The 22,877-nt window shown below is 34.5% G+C and overlaps 1 protein-coding gene and 2 non-coding genes across 6 annotated transcripts in view; all 3 read left to right on the top strand.

Annotated features, from left to right (window-relative positions):
• CW7 overlaps positions 1–15,611 on the top strand; it is a 41,840-nt gene extending 26,229 nt beyond the window's left edge. For 3 of the 4 annotated variants that reach the window (XM_086440309.1, XM_086440307.1, XM_086440308.1), the window contains 5 exons: positions 2,827–2,979; positions 5,073–5,127; positions 8,734–8,856; positions 13,326–13,561; positions 14,715–15,017. In XM_086440309.1, coding sequence (XP_086296435.1) covers positions 2,827–2,979; positions 5,073–5,127; positions 8,734–8,856; positions 13,326–13,561; positions 14,715–14,738 — 591 coding nt within the window. In that variant the 3' untranslated portion in view covers positions 14,739–15,017. Of the gene's footprint in view, positions 1–2,826; positions 2,980–5,072; positions 5,128–8,733; positions 8,857–13,325; positions 13,562–14,714; positions 15,018–15,336 lie in introns of those variants that run through there. The other variant, XR_015177737.1, reaches the window with a different exon arrangement.
• Positions 15,612–19,645: 4,034 nt separating this feature from the next.
• LOC147404376 (small nucleolar RNA snoR126) lies at positions 19,646–19,745 on the top strand. The gene has a single exon (XR_015178146.1). It is a non-coding gene; the product is annotated as a small nucleolar RNA snoR126 (small nucleolar RNA).
• A 38-nt stretch (positions 19,746–19,783) lies between these two features.
• LOC147404375 (small nucleolar RNA snoR8a) lies at positions 19,784–19,873 on the top strand. The gene has a single exon (XR_015178151.1). It is a non-coding gene; the product is annotated as a small nucleolar RNA snoR8a (small nucleolar RNA).
• Positions 19,874–22,877: the final 3,004 nt, after the last annotated feature.

Below are 22,877 nucleotides of genomic sequence, written 5' to 3'. Positions count from 1 at the left end.
TTCGGAATGATATATTCTCTTTCCCTATCCTTTTTTTACCTTTCAAAAAAAAAAAAAAAAAAAGATGGGAAAAGAGAATAAAAGCAAGAAAAAAAATGCTATACTTCCCATTAACATTGAGATCCCACCTAAACACAAAATCCTCAAAGTACTTCAGAAAAAAAACAATCAATGACCACTTAAAACATATGATCCTTAATCGAAAGAACAATAACATGAATACCTGTTACTCCTTACCAAAAGTTAAACTGATTTCTTTTGGGGAAACCCAAAGAACAAAAGTGAAGGAAACCTTCATAACAAATGTCTTTGATACTGGTGTACTAACTACGAAGCACATTAGAACCAAGCATGGTATGGTCCAGACTATTGCTAACTTCTCCAACGTATGCCCTAGATCTGCTAAGTCGGCTTATAATATAAGAAAGATGCTTACCGGATTCACCACTAGTTTGGTAAATTGAACCTAAATCAATTTGCGATTAATCAAGTTAACCACAACCATGTTTTTGTTCAAACATTCAGTCCAAATAACGAAAGCATATTTAGATGGGACCTTTGACTGCCAAAACAAAGGGAACAGGAAATTCAGACCTTGGCATGAAATGAAGTGTTGCATAGAAGGAACTCACTGAAAAAGTACCGTTCCGATTCCTGACCCACAATTTCTCATCTTTGTTCAAAGGAGCTGAGATAACTTTCAAGCCCCATATAATGATCTCCACTGACTTTTTTTTTGGTTAAGCCACTGACTTATGTTCCTATAAAAAAAAGAGAGAAAACAACAAAAAATTCTCTTTAGGAGAAGACCTTACACCATCTATCATCTTACTACCTGACCCTATCCCTTTATCGACATTGTTGTGAATACCTTTAAAAAATTACATGCCCACAACACACCCACAAGGGAGATGAGTTTCACTGCGATGGCACCTACAGTTTTTGCTATTGTGTTTTGAACAAATGAACATTTTCTAACGATTACAAGACTCTTAACCAAAGTTCTAGGCCATTTTCCTAGGAGAGCCTTTGTTCATGTCTGTAGATCATGCATCCCCAGATTTGCTCCTTTTTTGGGAACATGAATAGACCTCTAGTTAACTAATATGGTATTTAAATGACATCATAGGCGTTCCACGAAAAAAACTTTTCACCTTCTCTAATATTTTGACTACGGTAATAGGCATAGAGGGTAAGGACGCAAAACAGATGGAAGGCAAGCCAAAGTGCTTTTGATCAAAACCAATTTTCATCCATTTTATAAATATGTAGATTTCCAATAGGCCAACCTCCAACTAAAATCTTTGTATCTACAACTCCTTTGATCTATAACTAGCTCCAACAGGAAGCCGCATTTAGTTCCTATGGAAGAATATAAACCAAAACCTAAAAGTGTTTGCAAAACTATATTTCTGATAGGCCTGACCTCTATTGCCTTACTTATTCTCAGATTAGTATCCAAGCCTAAATCTGCCTCGAAGAAACAAAGAGGGTCTCTTAGGAAGGTGCATTGATCAGTAGCACAGCCCAAACAAAAAGGAGTATCATTGGCACTCTAAGTGGGAGATGGTTGTTTCGTCTATACCCACATTAAAGCCTCCCAAAGCTGCAATAAAGTATTTCACATTTAGAAAAAGCTGTGAACTTTTTATTCATCATTGGTAGCATAACTTGACTATTATAATGAGAGAAGGTGGACTTGAAGTGGTTGGACATCAAAATTTGAGTGGCCACAAATCTCCATTTTTATATTTAAATTTAATATAATCAGGGTCATTTTAGTGAAAAACCCAAGAAAATTGCAATAGACGACCGTATGATCACGTTGCTTAGTTTTAAAAATTATGAAAGTATATATTTTTACTATGTAATCCTTTAATCAATATTTTAAATTACAAATAAGCTCTTTTGATACATGTGTGTTTGCACATGCCACCTTCTAGTATGATTTACAAATATGAAGTCAATCTTTATATATTGTTAGGGTTTATAAGGGAGGTGCTACATCCACATGTTACCACAAACATTAAATGAATTTGCAGACATGCTGTGATCTCATTGGCTGAAATCATTTGCATTGCATTTAAAGTCCATGGTCATTGAATGGTTTAATTAGAAGCAAATGTACAAGATGTTGGTGTATAAGATGACGCCTACAAGACATATATTACAGGATGTCAGAGCCCCTTGTAGGCCTATCTGTTGATAACACTGTTCAACGACAAATCCTGCAAGGATGCAGGGGCACACATGCCACCAGACAGCCCTCTTATCAGATGAATTCCGATGTGGAGGGATGCTTATTCCCAATCTGATTGAAAGGATGCTAACTACTAATACTTAATTTGTATGGAGTCTTATGAGGATACGTAATGGAAGCCTTGTGATATTCTGCTCAACCTGCGGATTAAAACATTGAAGTACTACTCTTTCCATGTGTCCAGTCCTGAGTGTTGGATCAGACATGTCTTGGACATGATTACTTGTCCCATTTTGAATGTATGCTCAAGTGGGTCTCTATGGTTGAACCCTTTTGATCCACTTATTGAGAAAATAAAGGTTAATCGTTTTTTCATTGCCTTCTCTGTCTTAATGTCCCTTTTTTTATAAGATAGACGACTAAGATGTGGCTCCCTTGGTCATATTATTTCTACCAGTAATCGTTGTCTTTAATTAAGCAAAGACTCATGATTTTCTCTTTTTCTTCAAGTTTCCTGCCTAGATGCTTACCCATCAAAATTTTCATATCCTCTTCGATTAATAGTGATTTGACACCATTGCAAAGAGTTTTTTTTAATTTAGCTTCAAATGTCTTCTTTATTGCAGGTATTGACAGAAACAGATCATTGCTACTGTGTACTACTCAATGCACATGATGGGGCAGCATTTCCAACTGAAAATGCAGTACAAGATTGCAACTCTAGTGAGGGTTCCTCCTTGAGAATTGACACTGATTCTGGAAGGTCCAAGAATACCAAGGTTTGAATTGTTCCTCATTTGTTTTTTGGTGAGAATATGGAATAGCTTTAGTTATCTGTCGTAATATCTGATGAAAATATCTTCTGTATTTTGAAAATGTTTTGAAGTTTTTCTGAGCTTTTGATATATACTATGTTGAAAGTCATTATGTGATAAGATCTAAGCTTTGTAAGCTAGAAAGTCCAAATGTTTGGGCAGGGTGGAATATCTACTATATGCTGCAAGATTACATGCATATAGGAGAGTGTTGTTTGAAATTTTGGATATAAATGATTTGCCTGCTTCTCACCTTTCTTACAATGCAGATACGGATGTGCTTAAATTGAGTTCATATATATTATATATAGGGAAGCGTTCAGTGGCCCTAAAGAGAGCCAAACATTATGCCAAACATTTTTTGAAATAGGGGTTAGAAATTTTGGAATGAGCTGATTTTTGGTGAGGATGGTCTCTTTGGTGAAGAGATCATTCTCACCAAAAATCAGCTCATTCTGAAACCTCTAAACCTACTTTACAAGTGATGAAGAATTGTGGGCTGTCCGATTTTTGTAAACCATTTTTGATGGTGTTAGAAGTTTCAAAAGGGTCTGATTTTTGGTTAGGATGATCTCCTCATTATAGAGATCATCCTCACAAAAAATCAGCCCATTCCGAAACTTCTAACCCATACATTGAAAAAATGTTTGGCTCTCTTTAGGGCCTCCGAACGCTACCCATATATATATATATATATGGGTCCCTTTTGGCAACCAATGTTATGGAGCCAACACTTTGTCCTATATGGGTTAGAAGTTTTGGTATGGGCTGATTTTTTGTGAGGATGATCCCTATGGTGAGGAGATCACCCTCACAAAAAAACAGCCCAATCTGAAACTTCCAACCCCATCAAAAGTGATTTACAAATTAACGGTAAAAATTGATGGTCCACAATTCTTCAATTTGTAAACCACTTTTTGATGGGGTTAGAAGTTTCAGAATGACTGATTTTTTGTGAGGATGTTCCTCACCATAGAGATCATTCTCACAAAAAATTAGCCCACTATGAAACTTTTACTTTTAACCCATAGACAAAGACAAAGCGATCAGATGTAATCACCTTGTATGAGTTGTTTATTTTTATGCTAGTTATGATCCAAATACATGTCCACAGAGATACCAATCTATTTGCTCAAAAATATTTTCTTCCAAAGGCCACAAATTATCTTTCAGGAAACTCTGCTATAAGGTTTTATAGGTCAATAAAAATCATTCCAAGATTTCCCTCCCATTTTTCTCTTAACTTTTCAATCAATTTTCATAGTGAAAACTTAAATAACAATGATAATAACCTCAACGGTCGACTTTCCCAGTTAGTTTTGTGCTATATTATCCAGCTACAACAAAGACATGGCTAATGTACGTATGTTTATGCACGTAAACACAAACCAATTAAGTGTCAAATATGCAAGCCTTTCTATGTGAAAGAATACAATTGGACAACCAACTTGTTCATGTGGGAAGCCACAAGCATTTCAAATAAATTTCCTGGAAACAAGTCAATACTCTTTACAATTTTGGCTAAAATTCCTTTTGGACTATGTCTTCGTAGGTTCAAGTTTCCTCTAGCTTAGTTTGTATTCTTTGAAACAAGAACATAATATGTTCATATAAGTTTTCTTTTCTTCTATTGAATTGGTGAGGGGTAGTTTTGTAAGCTGAGATTATAATGCTTGCCATCAAAGGAAGCCGAACACAATGTTGTTGGAGGATATTGTTCTTACTATAACCACACATGGGATGGTGTGCAACTAAACTCCACATCTGTGACTTGTGACAAAGAAAAAAAGAAGAAAATACTCCAGTTGTCCTCTAGAATTGTCACTTCTAATTAATATTGCACCTTTGATGTAAATGTGAATTTGTAAGCATAAATGTGACACATGATAATCATTTACTAAAGAGTTCCCATCAAATGTCTTTCAGTTGAGAGAGTGACATTTATTATGGGGTAGCTCAATTTGAAATGAGTTCTTGGCTGTCGATCCATTGATTTTGCAGAATATTAGGCAATGGTACCTTACTGGATCTCTTGACATTGTTATTTGTGATTGCAGCTTACTTTATTTTCAGGATTCGTTAGCCATCAAATGGTTAGAGAAGCGTATGATGGTATCCCTTGACCACAAAATTATATTTGTTTGAGTTATTTAGATCAAACTTGGATTTACCTATACTAACATGCAGTAGTGTATGGGTTTATCATTCTCTGATTTATGTTGGATTTTAAATAAGGTGTGCTTTTCAATTTTTCCCAAGTTACACATCTGTTATAAATTTTATCGCACTATGTTGAACATCAATTTCATTGAGAAATGTGAGGAATTACTCAAGAGAAATAAGGAACAATAACTATTTAACTATTGTACAATTTGATGTTAGTGGAGAATTATTAATGTCTCTGCTCCAAATTGAGCGGGAGTTTTAAGCATTGTAGGTTTATTTGATGTTTTATCAAATTTTAGTTCCCGTTAGTTGTATTACATTAATTAGTTTTCATTACTGTATGCTATGCTGCTTGATTATGTGAAGTGAACCTATTATTGATGTATTGTGACTATGACTTAATATGAGTTGAATGGAATGGGAGGGTTTCTCCTGTAACTTTAAAAGAAAAATCATAAGTGCATAATGTTAAAATTATAATCAAACTGAATAATTGCACTAATTAAAGTAATATGGAAAGTATAGGCAGTTTCATAATTAGTCTAACTATTTAATCAACCTGAGATAATGATTTCATGTATTGCAATACACTTTATTGTACTGCATCATACTCTCATACCCTTCCATAACCCATGGGGACCAATGATCTATGTGAGCTGGATGGAATATGAATCCTAGGGATTAGATGCCTATGAAGAACATTGCTGACAAAGTGTTGTTGAAGAATGTGACCACCAATTCCAAAGGTGCATTTCCCATTCTTTTGCAATGATCAGTGACTTGAAGAGAAAAGTGATAGCGCAAATGAACCCAAACTTGATGAGACAAGCCTGAAAATAAACATATTTGGATGGGCTTTAGAAAGGGCTCAATATAGGCTCCGTTGGGGGCTCTATCATTGGCCATTGCCTCTTTTGTGTCTTAGATGGGCTCAATGTGACTCCATCTTGGGTTCAATCGTTGGCCTGATTTGGGCTTTAAACCCATGTGCTTTTTTTTAGATGGGCATTCCATACAAATATTGGTCAGTTTTGGGCCAACCTTTGTATTGGGCCATAAAATAGAATAATGATCTGGGATTTTATTTATGCGGGCTAGTTTTTTGGTAATAGGCGGTTGGTATCATTATAAAAGACAATACCTAGTTCTCTACTACACCAAAGAGGTTGCCTTCAACCTCACAACCACCGAGGGCAGTTTATCCCAAACCTTTGCCTTCAACATGACAAGGCAGCATGGTAGTGGTTTTGGGTTCAATTCTGACGATGATGAATCCTAGTGTCCAACAACAGTAGAAGCAGATGACTTGTTGGGGAAAATTTAGGGCATGCACAACAATAATAGCTTCATCATAAAATCAAAGAAAATGTAAGGTCGGATGAACAATGACGATGATTATTCACAATTGTGGCAATCTCAATTGTCATGAACGGGTGAATCTTCTTGTACAATTATGGTGATGATGTGATGCTCGCTCTGGTTGTTTGCAGTGCCTAGGATGCCCGAATGATAATGCTTCAACAACAAGCTTGATGGTGCTTTTTGGGATCAATACATGACTCCTTGTGGTTTTGCAACAATGAAAATGGGTGAAAATGTACATGGAGGTGGCTTCTTCTCTGTTCTTTTCTTCTAAAATCAGAATAAAACTATTCTCACCTAGAGGAACAATAGCAAGAAGCAGGGTACTCAAGGGATCAATCTGTGCACATGGGATGTTCCTTGGAAAACCCATTAGGAAAGTCTTTTTCATGGAACTAACACAATGGTTAGCAACATCCACTACAACCTTTTAATTTTGTCTTTGTGCAAGAGGTGCCATCCTTTGGAAGTAAGCTAAGATGTACGATCTTGGCATCAGAGAAAAGTTTTGGCCGGTAAGCACTTGTGATAACACCGCAAAGGTGGTGAGATGAGGAACGCACCGGTTACAATTGAAATTCAGTGATGATGTTTTATGTTGATGGATAATAATGATGGTGACAATTTTGGGTGCTGCGAAGGGGGCCCAACGAGTGGTTGTGGTGCCGCCTCCAGGGGATGATAGCCAGGATCTTGAGATTGATCACACAAGCAATATCTCTGATACCTTAATACATAAAAGATTCTTTGATTCTTGTTAACTTACAATGACCTTATTGATTTATTTAGAAAACAATACAAGGAAATCCTAATTTTATTTAAACTTTAGTTTTAAACTAATTTGATCATAATAAGATTTTTGTCCTATTCTTCATGAGAAGATCAACTGGTTTATTGAGAAGCACCTCATTACAATGCATCCTGTCTATCATTTTATTACCCTTCTGGAATCACATGTTCCTTTGACAACGGAACATGTATTTGTTTACTTTCAGTATCATACCCATTGACCTCATTTATTGGATTCTTGATGTTTCTTAAAAACATCGATCATGCTATTAGTGGTCATCGCTCTCCTGTGAGGTCTACCATTGGTGCATCTCATCCCTCTTGGTGTATATCATAGTCAGTGATCCACTTGATCAGTTCCCTCAATGTGTTGGAACGAGCCAAAACTCTTACCGTCCTCCTTCTGGGAGGACCAACAGACCTAATATACTATAATAATAATAATATGATCTCCTCTTTCGTATCCCCCTATAGTGGCACCTTCTCTGTTTGCGTTCGTCATGATCTTTCCCTAGAGCATTTGATTGAATCATGCGCTTGTTTATATCTCAGTGTAGATTATGAATTATGAACGTTGAGATCATGAGGGAAGTAGCAACTGTATGATGGGATGTGGGGATTTTATTAATGAAAAAAATTCTAAATAGAGATGGTGTTACGTTTGATGGACATCAATGGTGTTGCCACCGGAATGGGGACATACCGAGAGTGACAATCAGTAAAGCATAGATCTTTGGATGACTTGCTCTAATATCATGTTAGAATTATAATTAAACTGTATAATGAAAGAGAGTTGTGATCTTTGTTAGATTATACTAAATGAAGAAATAGGAATATGCTTCGGTAGCTCCATAATTATCCCAAGTATTTTGTCTATCCTAATCTAAGATAATGATTTGGCCTAGCTGCACCATAGTCTAATGCTCTAATAAGTATTACCTTTCCTCTAGTTCAAATGTAGGCACACTGATGAATTGGGAAATTTGTGAGAAATGTTCACCTATTCTAATTCCGGCCTCTGCCAAAATCATTTGAGCTTGACAATTTTGCATACTAATTGTGGGTTCTCCATATGTTTTACCAGAAGAGAAACATTTCGCTGTATTTTTTTTTTTGACTTTGCAAAGAAGACTTATAAACCAAAGCCTTGTAAATTGTTATTTTTTTGCTTGAATATTTATTACATGCTTACCGCAATGTGAAAATGATGCGCAAATTGAATCTTTTCAGATTAATTTATCGCTTATTCAGCTACTTGTCCTTCTCAGCTTCATCATTTAGTTTTTCCGAATTCCCATGTTCTACGTTTAAGTATCAACTATCAAGAACTCTACATGATAAATTGTTATCTACGTCTGTTGATATTTTTAATTATTAAATCTTCATTTGTTTCCATTTTAGCTGGGAAATCTCGCATTGGGAGCCTTCTGTCAATTGGTCATGTTCCTGCTAAAACAGACAGGCTTTTCATGAAAGGTCCTGGAGGACGAGGAGAAGTCGAAGTAGCTGTATCTGGTATTGCAGGTGAACATAATACTCCACCCACTTAATATATTGTAGGAGTTCAACTGCATTTCAAGTTGCTGGTTTTATGCATAGTATAACATCTTGAAACATTAATCTGAAACAACCTAGATTTGATGATGAACAATGAGAAAATTTGAACATTCCTTTTATATGAGTTTGTTTTATATTTTTATTGTACAAGACCACAATCATCTTAAAAGACTTTCTCTTAGTTTGTCACTTATTTGGGATTCCTATTATATTTTCATGTCTCAAATGACTTTCCCTTAGTTATCACTTATTGGGACTACTCTATTTTTTGTTAATGGGGTTAATCCAAACTTACGTCCGACTAGTGGGACTGGGTGAATCAGGGCCTGGACCAAGGTATATGGGTCCCTGCCCTGGGCACGTGCAACGCTTGCACATCACACGCACCAGGTAAGTGAGGGTACACCCCCACGGGTGGCCTCGAGGAGCCATTGCTCATAATGGGTATCGAACACTCACTGCCTATTGGATTCAAAATTCCCTTTGAGCCAACCCCTTGGGGTTAGGGACTACTATTATGTTCTCACGATTACCTTCATATTTAATTTTTATCTTTCTTGTTTTTCCCACTTATCAATCTCAACATCCTAATCTTTACTGCACTCAATATGCGAACATGTCGTTTCTTGATTGCATCATACTCAGCTCCATAACGCATAACCAGACTTATTGTCTTCTTATAAAGCTTTCCTTTTTAACTCGATTGGGATGCGTTGGTCAGGTAGTAATCTAGAACCACACCTCTTCAACCATCCAGCCCCAGTATTATGCGTAACATTCTTTTCAATCTCTCCATCCTGACGGACAATAGAACCAAGACCATGGACATAGTCGTTTTGACGCAGGACGATGAGGGGAGATAAGCAAATATGAGGGTCTAGGGAATTTGGTTTAAGATTGGGTAAACTCAAAAGGTAAAATAAAAACAATGATTGTAGGTATGACCCCAATCCCAATGAAAACGGTTAAAGGTTTGCAGGGTAAAGAAAAAATTAAGGGTTAAAGATTTGGAAAAGAGAGAAATGAAATAAGGGTTAAAGAAAATGGGGAAATGATTAAGGGCTAAGGTTTGTAAGTTTCAAGAATCAAGAATCAAGAATCAAGAAAGAGTTTCTAGAACCTAGAACAAGGAACTAAAAGAAAATCAAGAAAAACAAAAGGATAAAAAAGAAAAATAAAGATTAGGAGAAAAGAATGTTATATTGGACTCACTACAAAATGACCTCACGCTACACCTATTGTTAGGAAGATCAAGCTCAAGCTTTCTTTTTATTCATCATTCTCATTAAAAAAAAAAAAAAACCCTAATACAATCTATATAAAGAAGATAAATCTAAGAATCTTAGTCAAACTAAAATACTAAATAAACAACCTTATTTTCGTAACTTTCTCTCTCCTAATTTTTAAATCCTAATAAACTTAAATAAAAGACAAACTAAAGTTACTAAACTGCCCCTAAATATTTTATTAAGACTATGGGCTAATAAAACATGAACATAAGCCCAAACAAAACATAAAATCAAAGTCATGCAATAGAAAACTAAATAAATAGCTAATCTAAAATAATCCCAAATGATAAACGATAAATCTATACCCAAATAAATTAAAACCTAAATAATTACAAATTTTTCATCGGAACACTTGACCGTTGGCTTGATTTGCGTTCCACATTATTCTCATATGGTTGGAGAAAATTCTTCCTCGAGTTTTAAAGTGCTTGAGAATGATTATGAAAATTTATGGTTCATCCCTTTTGGCGAAAATTCATTATCGTATCTTAATGTTGTGTTGAACCATTAACTTCAAATTGTGATCTTCTATCTTGGCAAAGTCTTTATTGTACTCATCTGAGATGATTAAGATGGTTTGAGGTAGTGATGAAACAATTGAATTATGAACAAAAACTATAGATGTTGTCTCTAAAAGATCTTCCTTAGGTTCCTTTGACGTGTTTTCCACGCCATGATCTTGTTATTGCGTTGATTTTAGAGCTCTAGGCACACCATCTTCTAATTAATGTCTAATTTGATTATTTTTCAATTTGCTCTTGGACTAATGGTACCACAAGAGTTGATTTTCATGGATATGCCTTGAGTAGATATTGTCTGCCTGAAGTAGCACATAAAATATTTCGTTCCGCATTGAACGTAGCTTGTACATGTGAGATCCAACCTCGACCCAACACAATATGACAGTCTTTTAGAGGAACCACCTTGCACTCAGCACCATGGATAAAATTTTCCTGACGGAACTGGATGACACAGCCGTAATCACGATAACCACAATAAGTTATTTTCAACATTCTGCAAAATCTTCTCAAAAAAACTTGTCGAAATTAAGTTTTCCTCATATTCATCACTGCATAATACCCTGAATAACTTCCTAGAAGGTAAAAAAAATAATCTGGTTTTTTACTTCCAATACTATCTCTATCTATTCCAGGTTTAGCTCTGATATCAAATCTAATGCAGGACGATGAGGGAAAAAAAAAATAGATCATACATCGGCTTTAGAAGATGGTGTGTCTATAGCTCTAGAATCAACACAATAACAAGATAATGAAGTGGAAAATACGTCAAAAGAGCCTAAGGAAGATCTTTTGGAGACAACATCTACAATTTTTATTTATGATTCAATTGTTCCATCACTATCTCATACCGTAAGGGGAGAAAAGAAATATGGGGCTTAGGAAATTTGGATAAGTATTAAGGATTTAAGATTGGGTTTATAATTTGGATTAGGATAGGGTAAACCCAAACGGTAAAATAAAAATTTTATTTCAATTATTGCATAATAGATAAAGGGTGGATGAAAGTCCATCCACCCAAACTCAAGGCGAGTAATGAAGAAATCGAGGAAGAAATCTATGAGCCTGATTGAAGCGAGAGTGAGATTGACGTATGTGAGGCATCATTATTAGATCTTGAAGAAGAATCAATGTCTAGAAAATCAAGAATAAAGAATTAAAAGAAAATCAGGAAAAATAGAATAATTGAAAAGAAAAATAAAGATTAGAAGAAAAGAATGTTATTGGATTTACTCCAAAATGATCTCATGCCACACCCATTGTTAGGAAGATCAAGCTCAAGCTTTCTTTTTTAGTCATCATTCTCATTTAAAAAAAAAAAAAAAAACTCTAATACAATTTATATATAAATTTTTTTTCTTAGAATCCTAGTCAAACTAAAATACAAAATAAACAACCTTATTTTTGTAACTTTCTTTCTCCTAATTTTCAAATCCTAATAACTTAAATAAAGACAAACTAAAGTTACTAAATTGCCCCTAAATAAAGCATGAAAATAAGCCCAAAAAACATAAAATTAAAGTCTGAAAATCAAAAACTAAATAAATAACTAATTTAAAATAATCCTGAATGAAAAACGATAAATCTATATCCATATAAATGAAAACCTAAATAATTATAAATTTTTTATTGGAACCCTTGACCGTTGGCTTGATTTGCGCTTTGCATTATGTTTGCTTCACTTTTTATTGGACACTCTTCTCTCAATGTGTCCTTAGTAAAGTTGCACTCCATAACTATTTTTTTTTTTTTGCTAAATGAAGTACTCCATATAGTCTTGGTCCTACTTATTCTAAAGCCTTTTTTTGGATAAGTGAAATTTTTTGAAATGATGCAAAGAAATGTGTAATCCCACAAAGAGTTGTTTACCATCTGAACACTAAATCCTTGAACAATCCTTTAAAATCCATGAAGACCTTTGTGAGCAATTTTCTTCTCTATCTTTGTAAACCCTGTGATTTCTCTCCTTCCAAATCCCTCAAACAAATAATGAATCGAAGCAAGCCCCATAGAATATGCCATCTCGCTGAGAAAGCGGCAATATGTCGACATTTGCACCAATCGCACAGACCCAAGTATGACCTAAACCAAACCCAAAATGAAGAAATATCAATACCCAAATGGAGTCTTTAGGGGTACAGTGGACTTTAGATCAATTTGCTGAAATCATCCATAACTCTCAAGATTGTGAGCATAGTTGCTTTTGAGAGATAAGACAGCTACATTTATTCCTACCACCTATTGGTTTTTTTAAAAGACATTTCCACCCACTTAGAAGGAATAGGTTCTGAAGAGAGGCAGGGAAGATGACAAAGATGCCGATTAAGGTAGTGAGAACTAATATGAACACACTTGACTTAAAGGAAGGCATGGCTTTAGACATAATCAAATGGGGAACATAATTCATTAAGCGGACCCCAAATTTTTGGGACAAGGCTTTGATGATGATACTCCTGAATGCTATGGTGGAATGGCCGAATGGGTGTTTACTGTATCTTTAAAAACATATTCTAAGTTGTAGGTGCCAGCTTGCCAAGTTCATTTGTGTGTGTTAATACCACGACCTGGGTTCAAAACCTGCATTCACCCACTAATTACTTACCAAAATGCATATCTTACTCTGATGTAGATCAAAGCCAACGGTTCTCAGACCCGCATTCACCACTTCAGATATCCAAGGGAGGATTTGGGATTGGTCTGGGTACAATAGTCCGTAAGGCAGCTGAAGCTGCTTCTGTGGCTGCGAAGCATGCATATGCGGCTGCTTCCACCAGGAAATCGGATGAGGAGATGTTGCCCCTCAAGTGCTGCTTAATGTCTATAACACTACCCTGGGAACATATCATACATGATCTTTTGTTCAAGGTGAGTTGAAGTTGTACCGTCTGCTGAGAATTATGATAGAAGTCCCTTTGGGTGATGTGCAAGTATTTTTTTTTCTAATCTTTCACAATGCACAAGTAGAGGCTGGAGTGCTGATTATGTTACAATTTTGTTTTCGTTAAATTAGCAACATGCTCTTGAATTCAGTTATTAAATTAATTAAACATCCAAAAACTCTTATTTACTTATTATGTTGACCTATTATGCAAGCAAAACGCATGTTTTCTTCCTACTAGAGGACCGAACTGTGAAAAGGTATGACACGAACCGTTAGGTCCATTGAATTCAATGAACCCTGCCCCCAGTACTAACCAATTTGTGAATGCAACCATTCTGTTTCGCTGAATTGTCATTGGGTTTGGTTAATCAAATAGTGATGATACATGCTTTTTTTTTTTGAAAAATTCAATTACATCTCTCAATCTTACTTCTGTTTAACTCCTTTATAATTTTTATTTTTTTGTAACATTATAGTTGTATTTGTAACCTGAATGCATGCATTATATCTATGCACAAATGAGCCAAACTAGCAAATTGAATGTGTGAACCTAAGCAAACCAAGAAAAGAATTATCTCTATCTACCCCTACCAACTGAGTTCATTTTAGGCTGGCGAATAGCAAACCATGAAACCTGAATTCAAACCGATGAACCAGGTAAATTAAAGCAATACTCCTCTTTTTCATTCGATATACCTTTATCCTTCATATACCTTCATCACAAAGTTTTCTCTTACCGTTTTAAACCTGTATTCCCACTTGATAACCATAGGTGTGTGTCAACATGCATACATGTTTGACACTGAATTTTTTTTAAAGTGTCAGGCCCTTGTTACATAGACACAAAGTACTCCATTTCTGACAGTAGAATGGTTTTCAATTGAAGTAACAGAAATTATACCAAGTTTCATCTCAATAGGTCTCCCTGACAGTATTCCCTGCTACATGGAATCCATTATAGAGGGGAATAGCAATTCTTTATTCATTTATTTATTTTTATTTTTTTTGGAAGGTAATAGCAATTCTAATTGCTCTCAGTCATGGGTTTGAAACTTTTCTTTGTGGATCAGTAATGCACTGGCTTTTCATTCTTGTGTACCCATATGAGTTAAAATTTTCCCTTCGATGCTTACACAGGGAAACCCTCCAGTGGAATTGTGATCATCATCAAAGTTTATTTTGGAAGGTTCAGGATAGACAGGAGCTTCGATCTCTACCAATACAGCAATGTCAATGTATGTGAATTAAAGTTCTATTATTGTCTCCCTGAACTCCTTAGTCTTGATATTTGTGGTGTTCTCGTGGTAACTTGAGTCATGGGACCATAATAGTGGAGGGCTATCTTGTAAATGATCAGCCAGCCAAAAATGACAAGATTTACATAAAATCAATCAAATCTTGAATCAAACTTCACTTCTTGGGTTAGTGATTTGCTGATAATGGGAAGCCAGTTCCTAGTGATACTGGTAGCTCAAAGGTGCAAGGTTGATTTTGAACTCATGCAAGAAGTATCAGCATTGACGAACTTTACCAACTTAATAAGCTGATGCATTCTAAGAAGACTCAGGATCCAATGCAGCGTCCTGTTCCTATAAAATAGAAACAATGTCTACATGGCACACTTTAGTTGGAGTTTTAAGTCACCTCTTACTAAGCTGTTCATGCAGGTCAATGTGTTTATTCTCCAATCACGTGACTAATATAAAGGCATTCTCCCATTGAGAATGGTTTTTTTTTTTTTCTCTTTTTTTTTTGCTAGGCAAGTGAGATTAGTGGTCAGTAATTAGTTGGTGAGCACGATCTTGAAGCCAAGTCATGGTATCAACAGTGACAAACTTAACCAACTTGGCAAACTGGTACCTTCAAGTTTCTTTCTGATTCTCCTTTATTTTTTGTGATTTTCATCACTTGTGATTAACCCTCAATTTTTTGTAATAGTTATTTAACCGTCTTGTTTGTTGTTAACTTGCTCTTGGACAATGGTGGGGATAAGATTGATGAACTTGAGGGATATTTAAGTACGTCTTTTGTCGATGTCAACTTTTTGGTTATATGCACGGAGGATAAGGCCTTTATATTAGTCGTGTGCCGAGTGGCACTTTGGGTAGTTATCTTGCTACCACCTAAATCATGTTTAAAGACCATTCGGTGATGGTATTATGTTGGTATGAGTTGTAAAAAGATAATTAAAGAGAACGGAAAAGAGAGAGAGGACAACACACGATTTATTCACAGGCTTCGTCCAAATCCAGATTACTTCTCCGGGTTCCGAAGAACCATTTCACTATATTTGAAGTTATTACAATATAACATTATTTGAGAAAGGGAGACTCCCTTGTGAGAGGAGTAAAACTATAGATAGAGAGAATGAAGTCCGGTGAGAGAGGGCCCTGTAGGAGAGAAGTGGTGATAATCCTTCCAAAGAGAGAAATGTGACCATCTTGTCTTATTTATAGGAATAAATGACTTAATTGCCCTTCTCCCATTCACTATACTTTTTCCATCTCACATGTGATTAGTCACGTGATGCACATCTGGACCCATTTAATTTACATCATCTACATATTTTAAGCTCAAGGATCTCAGACTGACACTTGAAATTATTCTCATTGTTATAAAAGGGCACAAATAAAATATGAATGTAAACAGTCTGCAAATTTGAAATAGAAAATGGATACAATGTGGGAAGCACGGTTCAATTAGACTGAATGTTTGATCTTTGGATTGGTATATTTATGAAAAACCCCCGTGTTGTTATAACTTACTAGTGTGGGGGAAGTGATACCAGTCAAGTTATAAAAATAGTATATATATAAAAAAAATAAAAAAATACAACCAATCCAGGGACGTAAGGCGAGTGAAAATACGATAGCTATGGATAATGGATAATGGTGGATGATTGTATATTTTTTATGTCAAATTTATTGAATAAAATATATTATTTTTCTTAAAATTTGTCAATTCTAATTTGTAAACGAAGTTTTTTTTCTCTCGTTGCAATAGAAGATGAGTGGTGATGGAATTAGTTAGCAAGCATAAAAAATAATAGTGTAATGATTTTATGACGCCCTACTTTGACACATGCCTCCCTACGTCTCCATCACAGAATGGTAGATCATTTGCCTTGGGATACATATAATCATAAATCCTTTTTTGTGTATCCCGAGGAAATGATCTATGGTTATGTGATGAGGGTGTGCCCCTTAAGATATTTTTGAACTTGATGCTCCTGCATTCTCGTTCCTACCCACCGTGCACTTGTTCCATGCTCTACTCACAAAGACTTCGAATGAATAGATCTGGTGGATCAGATTACGTAGGTCCACTTCAAACAATGAAAGGCTAGAATTTTAAAGCCCATGTGTAACGGCCAAATCATCTGTCACCTAGAGTTAGGTGTAAGCTCGCCCCGGAGCTACCCGGGAGCACCCATGTAATATCATGTAAGGCTCGTTATGAAGCCATGTCCCCCCCGTACCAGGGCATATCTGTTAGCTTAGGGTACGTGTCAGCCCCGTGCCAGGGCACACTTGTTAGCTTAGTGGCATTTTAGTAATAAGGGAGTATGACCGGCCTCTACTTTTGATGTTTCCTTCTGGAAATCTAGTAAAGACTTAGCATACACTTTGTAGGAAGGGTGTCAGTGCTGTCCCAATCCCCGGCCTACACCCACGTTGTTGAAGCCCTTGAAGCCCAGCTCCGTGGAGGTCCCGCGTGTCATAGGATCATCAATTGCTTGTAACGCATCTATTTGCTTTTATACCGCGTTACACCGTGTAATCAATATTATATCAACAAAGTTGCCTTCGGGCTTTATCTCGTGTTGCCTCGTTTACTTGTTTGCTAGCTACGTGTGTGTGGTGTACGATCATTTTACAGGCTTGCAAGTGGATTTGACCCCCTTGCGCCGCACGACCCCGCTTCGAAAGAATAGGGCCGTGACACCATGGCCAGCCTAAAGCTTTGTTGGGCAAGTATGGTTTTAAATCTTGCTTGAGATCAAGATGACTCATGACATCTCACATCTGTAGAATCTTGCGAGATAAACGTACTTGGATGATATTTTGAAAATCAGGGCCAAGTTAGTAAAGTTCAATCGAGTCAATTGGGATTTTGTAGATTTAATGGAAATAATTAATGTATTTTAGAATTTAAACATTTATTCTTTAAATGAATATAATTTTATAATAAAACATTCTCTAATCTATAAATAATTATAAATGGAGTTAAAGGTGTTTATATCATACGAGATGAGTTGACACTTTTGAGACAACTTGGCCTCATCTCGAGACAACTTGATCTTGTCCATGGAGAAGACGAAAATTCAAACTGAGATTTGAAACCAAGGTAAATTACACTTTCACCACCTATAATTTGGCATAATTCTATATCAATCTCCTAACGCTTCAACAATTGCACTTACCTTCCCCATAGTTATCTAACATATTCACTTACCCCCTTTCCGACTACTTGTCATCAATCAAACACTTAAAAAATAATTTTTTAGACCAATTTACCTTTTTTAAAATATTTACCTTTTTTAAAAATATTTATCTTTTTTATAAATAAAATATTCCTATGAAAAATAAGTTTACTTGTTAATGCCTGCATGGGGATATTTTTATAGTTTGACTTTTTTTATATATAAAATTTGACATATTTTATACAAAAAAAAAATAAAATGAATGGTAGAGTAAAATAGTAAAATAACATCTCAACTTCAAAACGGGTTGGTTCCGATTCCAAAATAAATGGAATTGGAACCACCAATAAACACAGATATCCATTGGTTCCGATTATCAAGAATCGAATTACTACTTGTGAATGCATACATGGAGATATTTTTATAGTTTTACAATTTGACTTTTTATATATAAAAAAAGTAAAAAATAAAATGAAGGTAAAAAAGTAAAATAACATCTGAACTTTAACACTGTCTATGTAAAGTAGGAGTGTCAATGGGTTGGTTCTGATTCCAAAATAATGGAATTGGAACTGGAACTACCAATAAACACAAGTATCCATCGATTTCGATTCTCAAGAATTGAATGAGAAATTTTTTTTCAAAATCATTATAAATTTTTTTTTTTTTTAAAAAAGTAACATATTAACTCAGTTATAACTTGTTATATTAAAGATACAAATTAATGATTTTTTTTTCCTTACTTAAAAGTAATAATTGTTAGAAGATATAACTCATTTTAATTTCCAATCAATAATTTATATGAAAAATTAAAAAAATTTAATAATATGCATTAATTTTGATAAAGAAAATTCCTTAAATCATCTATAGTATGAAAGAAATGACAAAGTAAATCGATTATGGTACTCATTGGATAGAACCTAACGGTTCCGGATCCTATTGGTTAGATTCCATTTTAGATCCGATTCTAATAAAAAGGGAATTAGAACTGGGGTTTTCGATTAAATGGGTACCCATTGACACCCCTAGACTATAAAGTGAGGTAAGTGCAATTGTCAAAATATTAGGGATCAACATGAAATTACTGCAAACCTATTAGGGGTCAAATGAAATTATGACAAGCCACAGGGTGTCAAAGTGTAATTTACCCTTGAAAGTTGAAATCAAGTACCCAAAGTCACAGTAGCTCACACTCCTAAGAAAAGCAAAAGGATACATTCGTCATTTCCATGAATTATATCTAGGGTTAGGGAGTTAGGGTTTCGTAGAAATATAACTCATCACTACCTCTCTATCTATATAAATCGAAACGAACGAGAAAAGAATCTATCAATTGCTCCCTTCTTGCTCACGGCCACAACTAGCTTAGGGTTTCTGCCTTTTTTCCCCAAAGGATAAATAGATCCAATTTCGATTTCGTTATTTGTTTTTTTATTTGAGTTTATTGATTTTGCAGGAGTGAGGTTTTGTGAATAAAACAGGGCATCGATTCTATCATCAGATGCCTTGTGATCCAACAACTCCTAATAATATATTGGAGGCGTTTAAAGCCCTAATCTGTCAAACTAAACAAATCCAGAGATTAGGGTTACGCTCGCCTCCACATCATTTAAACTTTTTTTTTTTTTTTTCATTGAGAGATTTGTGGCCGTGATGACTGAATTTATTTCTCGATTCTGATAATTTTTTGTTCTCGTTAAAGAGACCAATGTTTTGATGACCGTATTTGTGCGTGTCTGAGCCTAATGTGTTTTTATTTATTTATTTCGTAATATTGATAAATGGTGGTGCGATGATTATAAAAATTCCTCGTTCTGAATGCTATTGCCATGGCATGATAGACTCCTTATACACCCATAGAATATGAGCACCATTACTATTATTATTATTTAGTATTCTTTGTTTCAAGAAGGAAGATTTTTTTTTGGACAAGTTATTTTGACACAAACTCTTTCTTATAAGATTTTTCAAAAACCAAGGGTTTGATTGATTGCATGTAAATTAATTTCTATGGATTTTTGAATCCTTGAAAAATGTTAAGTGAAAACTGGGAACCTTGGAAAAGTGGATTCCATTGTTAGATTGTACTTGGGAAATTAAACATAATAGAAGAATAGAGAGGGATGGAGGGGGTGGACAAGTTGACAAAGTTGGAATTGGAAGGAGGTGGATGAGGAGTAAGAGTAAGAGAAGTGATAGAAAGAGGGAGGTGGTCGGGGACGATGATGGGGAAGTGGAGGTGATTAGGGTTTTGATTTTTGGAATGGAAAAATCATTCGGAAAATGAAATCTAACTTTTGTTGGAATTTTTGAAGAGAATGAAATATCAATTTCCAATGAAAAGATTGCAATTGAACAAGAGATGTGATTTTTCATGGAAAATCATTTTCCATTGGTAGATAAAAAGACCCTTAGAAACTAACTCTAGGATAGATGATTTTGATGGTTAACATGTTGCCTTGCCATTCTCATGATTCAACCCACTTAAACAAAAAAAAATATCAGATTGATTTATTTGGTGGCTTCTTACAAAATACATTCATGACAAATTTGTAAGATATATTATGAATGGGTTCGATAAGAGGTCACCGTGTGAATTCATTTGGTATTCTTGCATTTGTGAGAGGATTTGTCGAATTGTGAATATGTTAGGCCAAGGTTTGTATGTCATTCTCAAATTCTTCTTACTCTAGCAATGTTATTTTGACTTGTGGTATCAAAATAGGATCCATATAAACCAATTATCCAATCATTCCATCAACTTTCTGGGCTATTTTTCAAATGTATGACTAAGTGGTAAGGAGTCAAATATTAGAAAATATCTTTATTATAGATATTTCTATTAAGAAGTTCGATACCATAGTTCGAATTATTCCTTTGATTGGATCATTGGCTCAAGTGAAATTTTGTAATGTATCGGGGCATCCCATTAGTAATTGGCTCTATTTTCGCTCAATTTGGGCAGATGAGAAAAATTGAATTTGATTAATTCAACTTCTAAGAATTTGGAACGATTAGAAAATTACAAAAATGAAACCATTCAGTTTGAACAACAAAGAGCGATTAATCAAGTCCGCCAACGAGTTTTCCAACAAGCCTTACAAGGAGCTCTAGTAACTCTGAATAGTTGTTTGAACAGCGAATTACATTTACGCACTATCAGTGCTAATATTGGCATGTTTGGGGCGATGAAAGAAATAACTGATTAGTCCTTCTAAGTATAAGTGGTTTGACAATAAAATTGGTCATCAATGCCCCCACTTTTATATTTACATTTAATATAATTAGGATTATTTTAGTAAAAAAACTCAGAAAAATGCCATGTGGCCTAGTTTTCAAAATTATTGAAAGAGTAAATGCTAGAGTGACCTATGGCCTCAACGGGGACACATGAGGACATCTTGACGTGGTGGTGCACGTCTCGAGATGCATTTTACTTGTATTTTAGAGAAAATGCTTCTATGGACATGTGTGCGTCATCATGTCAAAATGTCCCGGTGTGTCCCCCACTAGGTCATTGATCTTATAAAAATAACTTTTATTATTATATCTTTTCTAATATACAAAAATATTTTAAATTACAAATAAGCCTTCTTTGCACATGCCACTTTTTGTATATATATATATATATTTGAAATCACTTCTATCATTATAATAAAATCATCCTCTCGAGTAGGTTGTTGGTGCAACCACCGGCAGTGGAGAAGAATAGGAGGGCAAAAGAAAAGAGTCCATTCTAGGAAATTTGAGCTAGAGTTGTTACTTTTTAAGAAATGGAGGTGATTTTAAAAACATATGCATTTTTTTATTTATAGTTAGAATGAAATCTGAAGTATTTTTTTATATTCTTTGGTGTGGTTTAGGTTTAGTTTAGTAAGGGAGAGGATGGGCTTGAGCAGGAAATGACAATCAAGATATACTCCTTATACATAATTATTGGTAAATAAAATTGAGATCTATGATTTGTTTGGGAGTATAGTTTGTCCATACGAGTAAATGGAGATAAAACCTTAAATCTTGAGAGATTTGATCATACCATGCCCATCATTTCTTTCGCCAAGATGTTGGAAAAGAAAAAAAGAAAAGGCGATGAAGTTGAAGAGAGAAAAAATTCGTCTGTTTGCTTTTTTTAGAATGCTATAAGGGATCCATTGAAAGGTATTTTTATAGTTAAAATTTTTTATTTAATGTGGTTGTGAATGATGCCAAACGAGAAAGGGTATTTGTGCACACAAAACTTCATTAATTATCAATTTTAAATTATATAATACTAGAAGGTGGTATGAGCAAAAAAGGCTTATTTGTAATTTAAAACATTGATTAAATGATTTTTGTACATTATATTGTTGAAAGGATACTTGAAATTTTGAAATCAAAAATTTTCTTGATTTTTATCAAAATGACCTTGATTCTATTAAACTCAAATATAAAAGTGGGGGCATTTATGGCCATTCAAATTTTGGTGTCGATCCACTCCAACTCTGTTTTCTCTTATTATAATAATAATAATGATATATTTACATAAATTTCTTAATGCTTTACAAATAATAATAATGTAAAATGCAAAAAAAAAAAAAAAAAAAAATTAATTTTTTAAAATTCTCTTAACAAGTAATAAAATGTGCTTTATGATTTCTTTGTATTTTTTGTTGTTGTACATTTTACTTTTTGTCAATGGAGTTTTAAAGATTAAAATTTTATTTTATTTTAAGTTATTATAGAAATAATTATATATCATTATGAATATTAATAAATCTAGTTAAAAGTACTTTTTTTAATTTAAAAATTATGTAATATGGTTTTTGGCTTAATACAATTACTATTATTTAAATTTTAAAAAATTAGATAAATTTATTAAGTTTTTTAGAATGATCTAT

The sequence above is a fragment of the Akebia trifoliata genome, chromosome 4 (genome assembly GCF_017979445.1).
Source record: "Akebia trifoliata isolate Shusen 1 chromosome 4, ASM1797944v1, whole genome shotgun sequence".
Lineage (NCBI taxonomy): Eukaryota > Viridiplantae > Streptophyta > Magnoliopsida > Ranunculales > Lardizabalaceae > Akebia > Akebia trifoliata.
The sequence above is the reverse complement of the archived record's forward strand: the minus strand, read 5'-3'. Positions and strand labels throughout refer to the sequence as shown.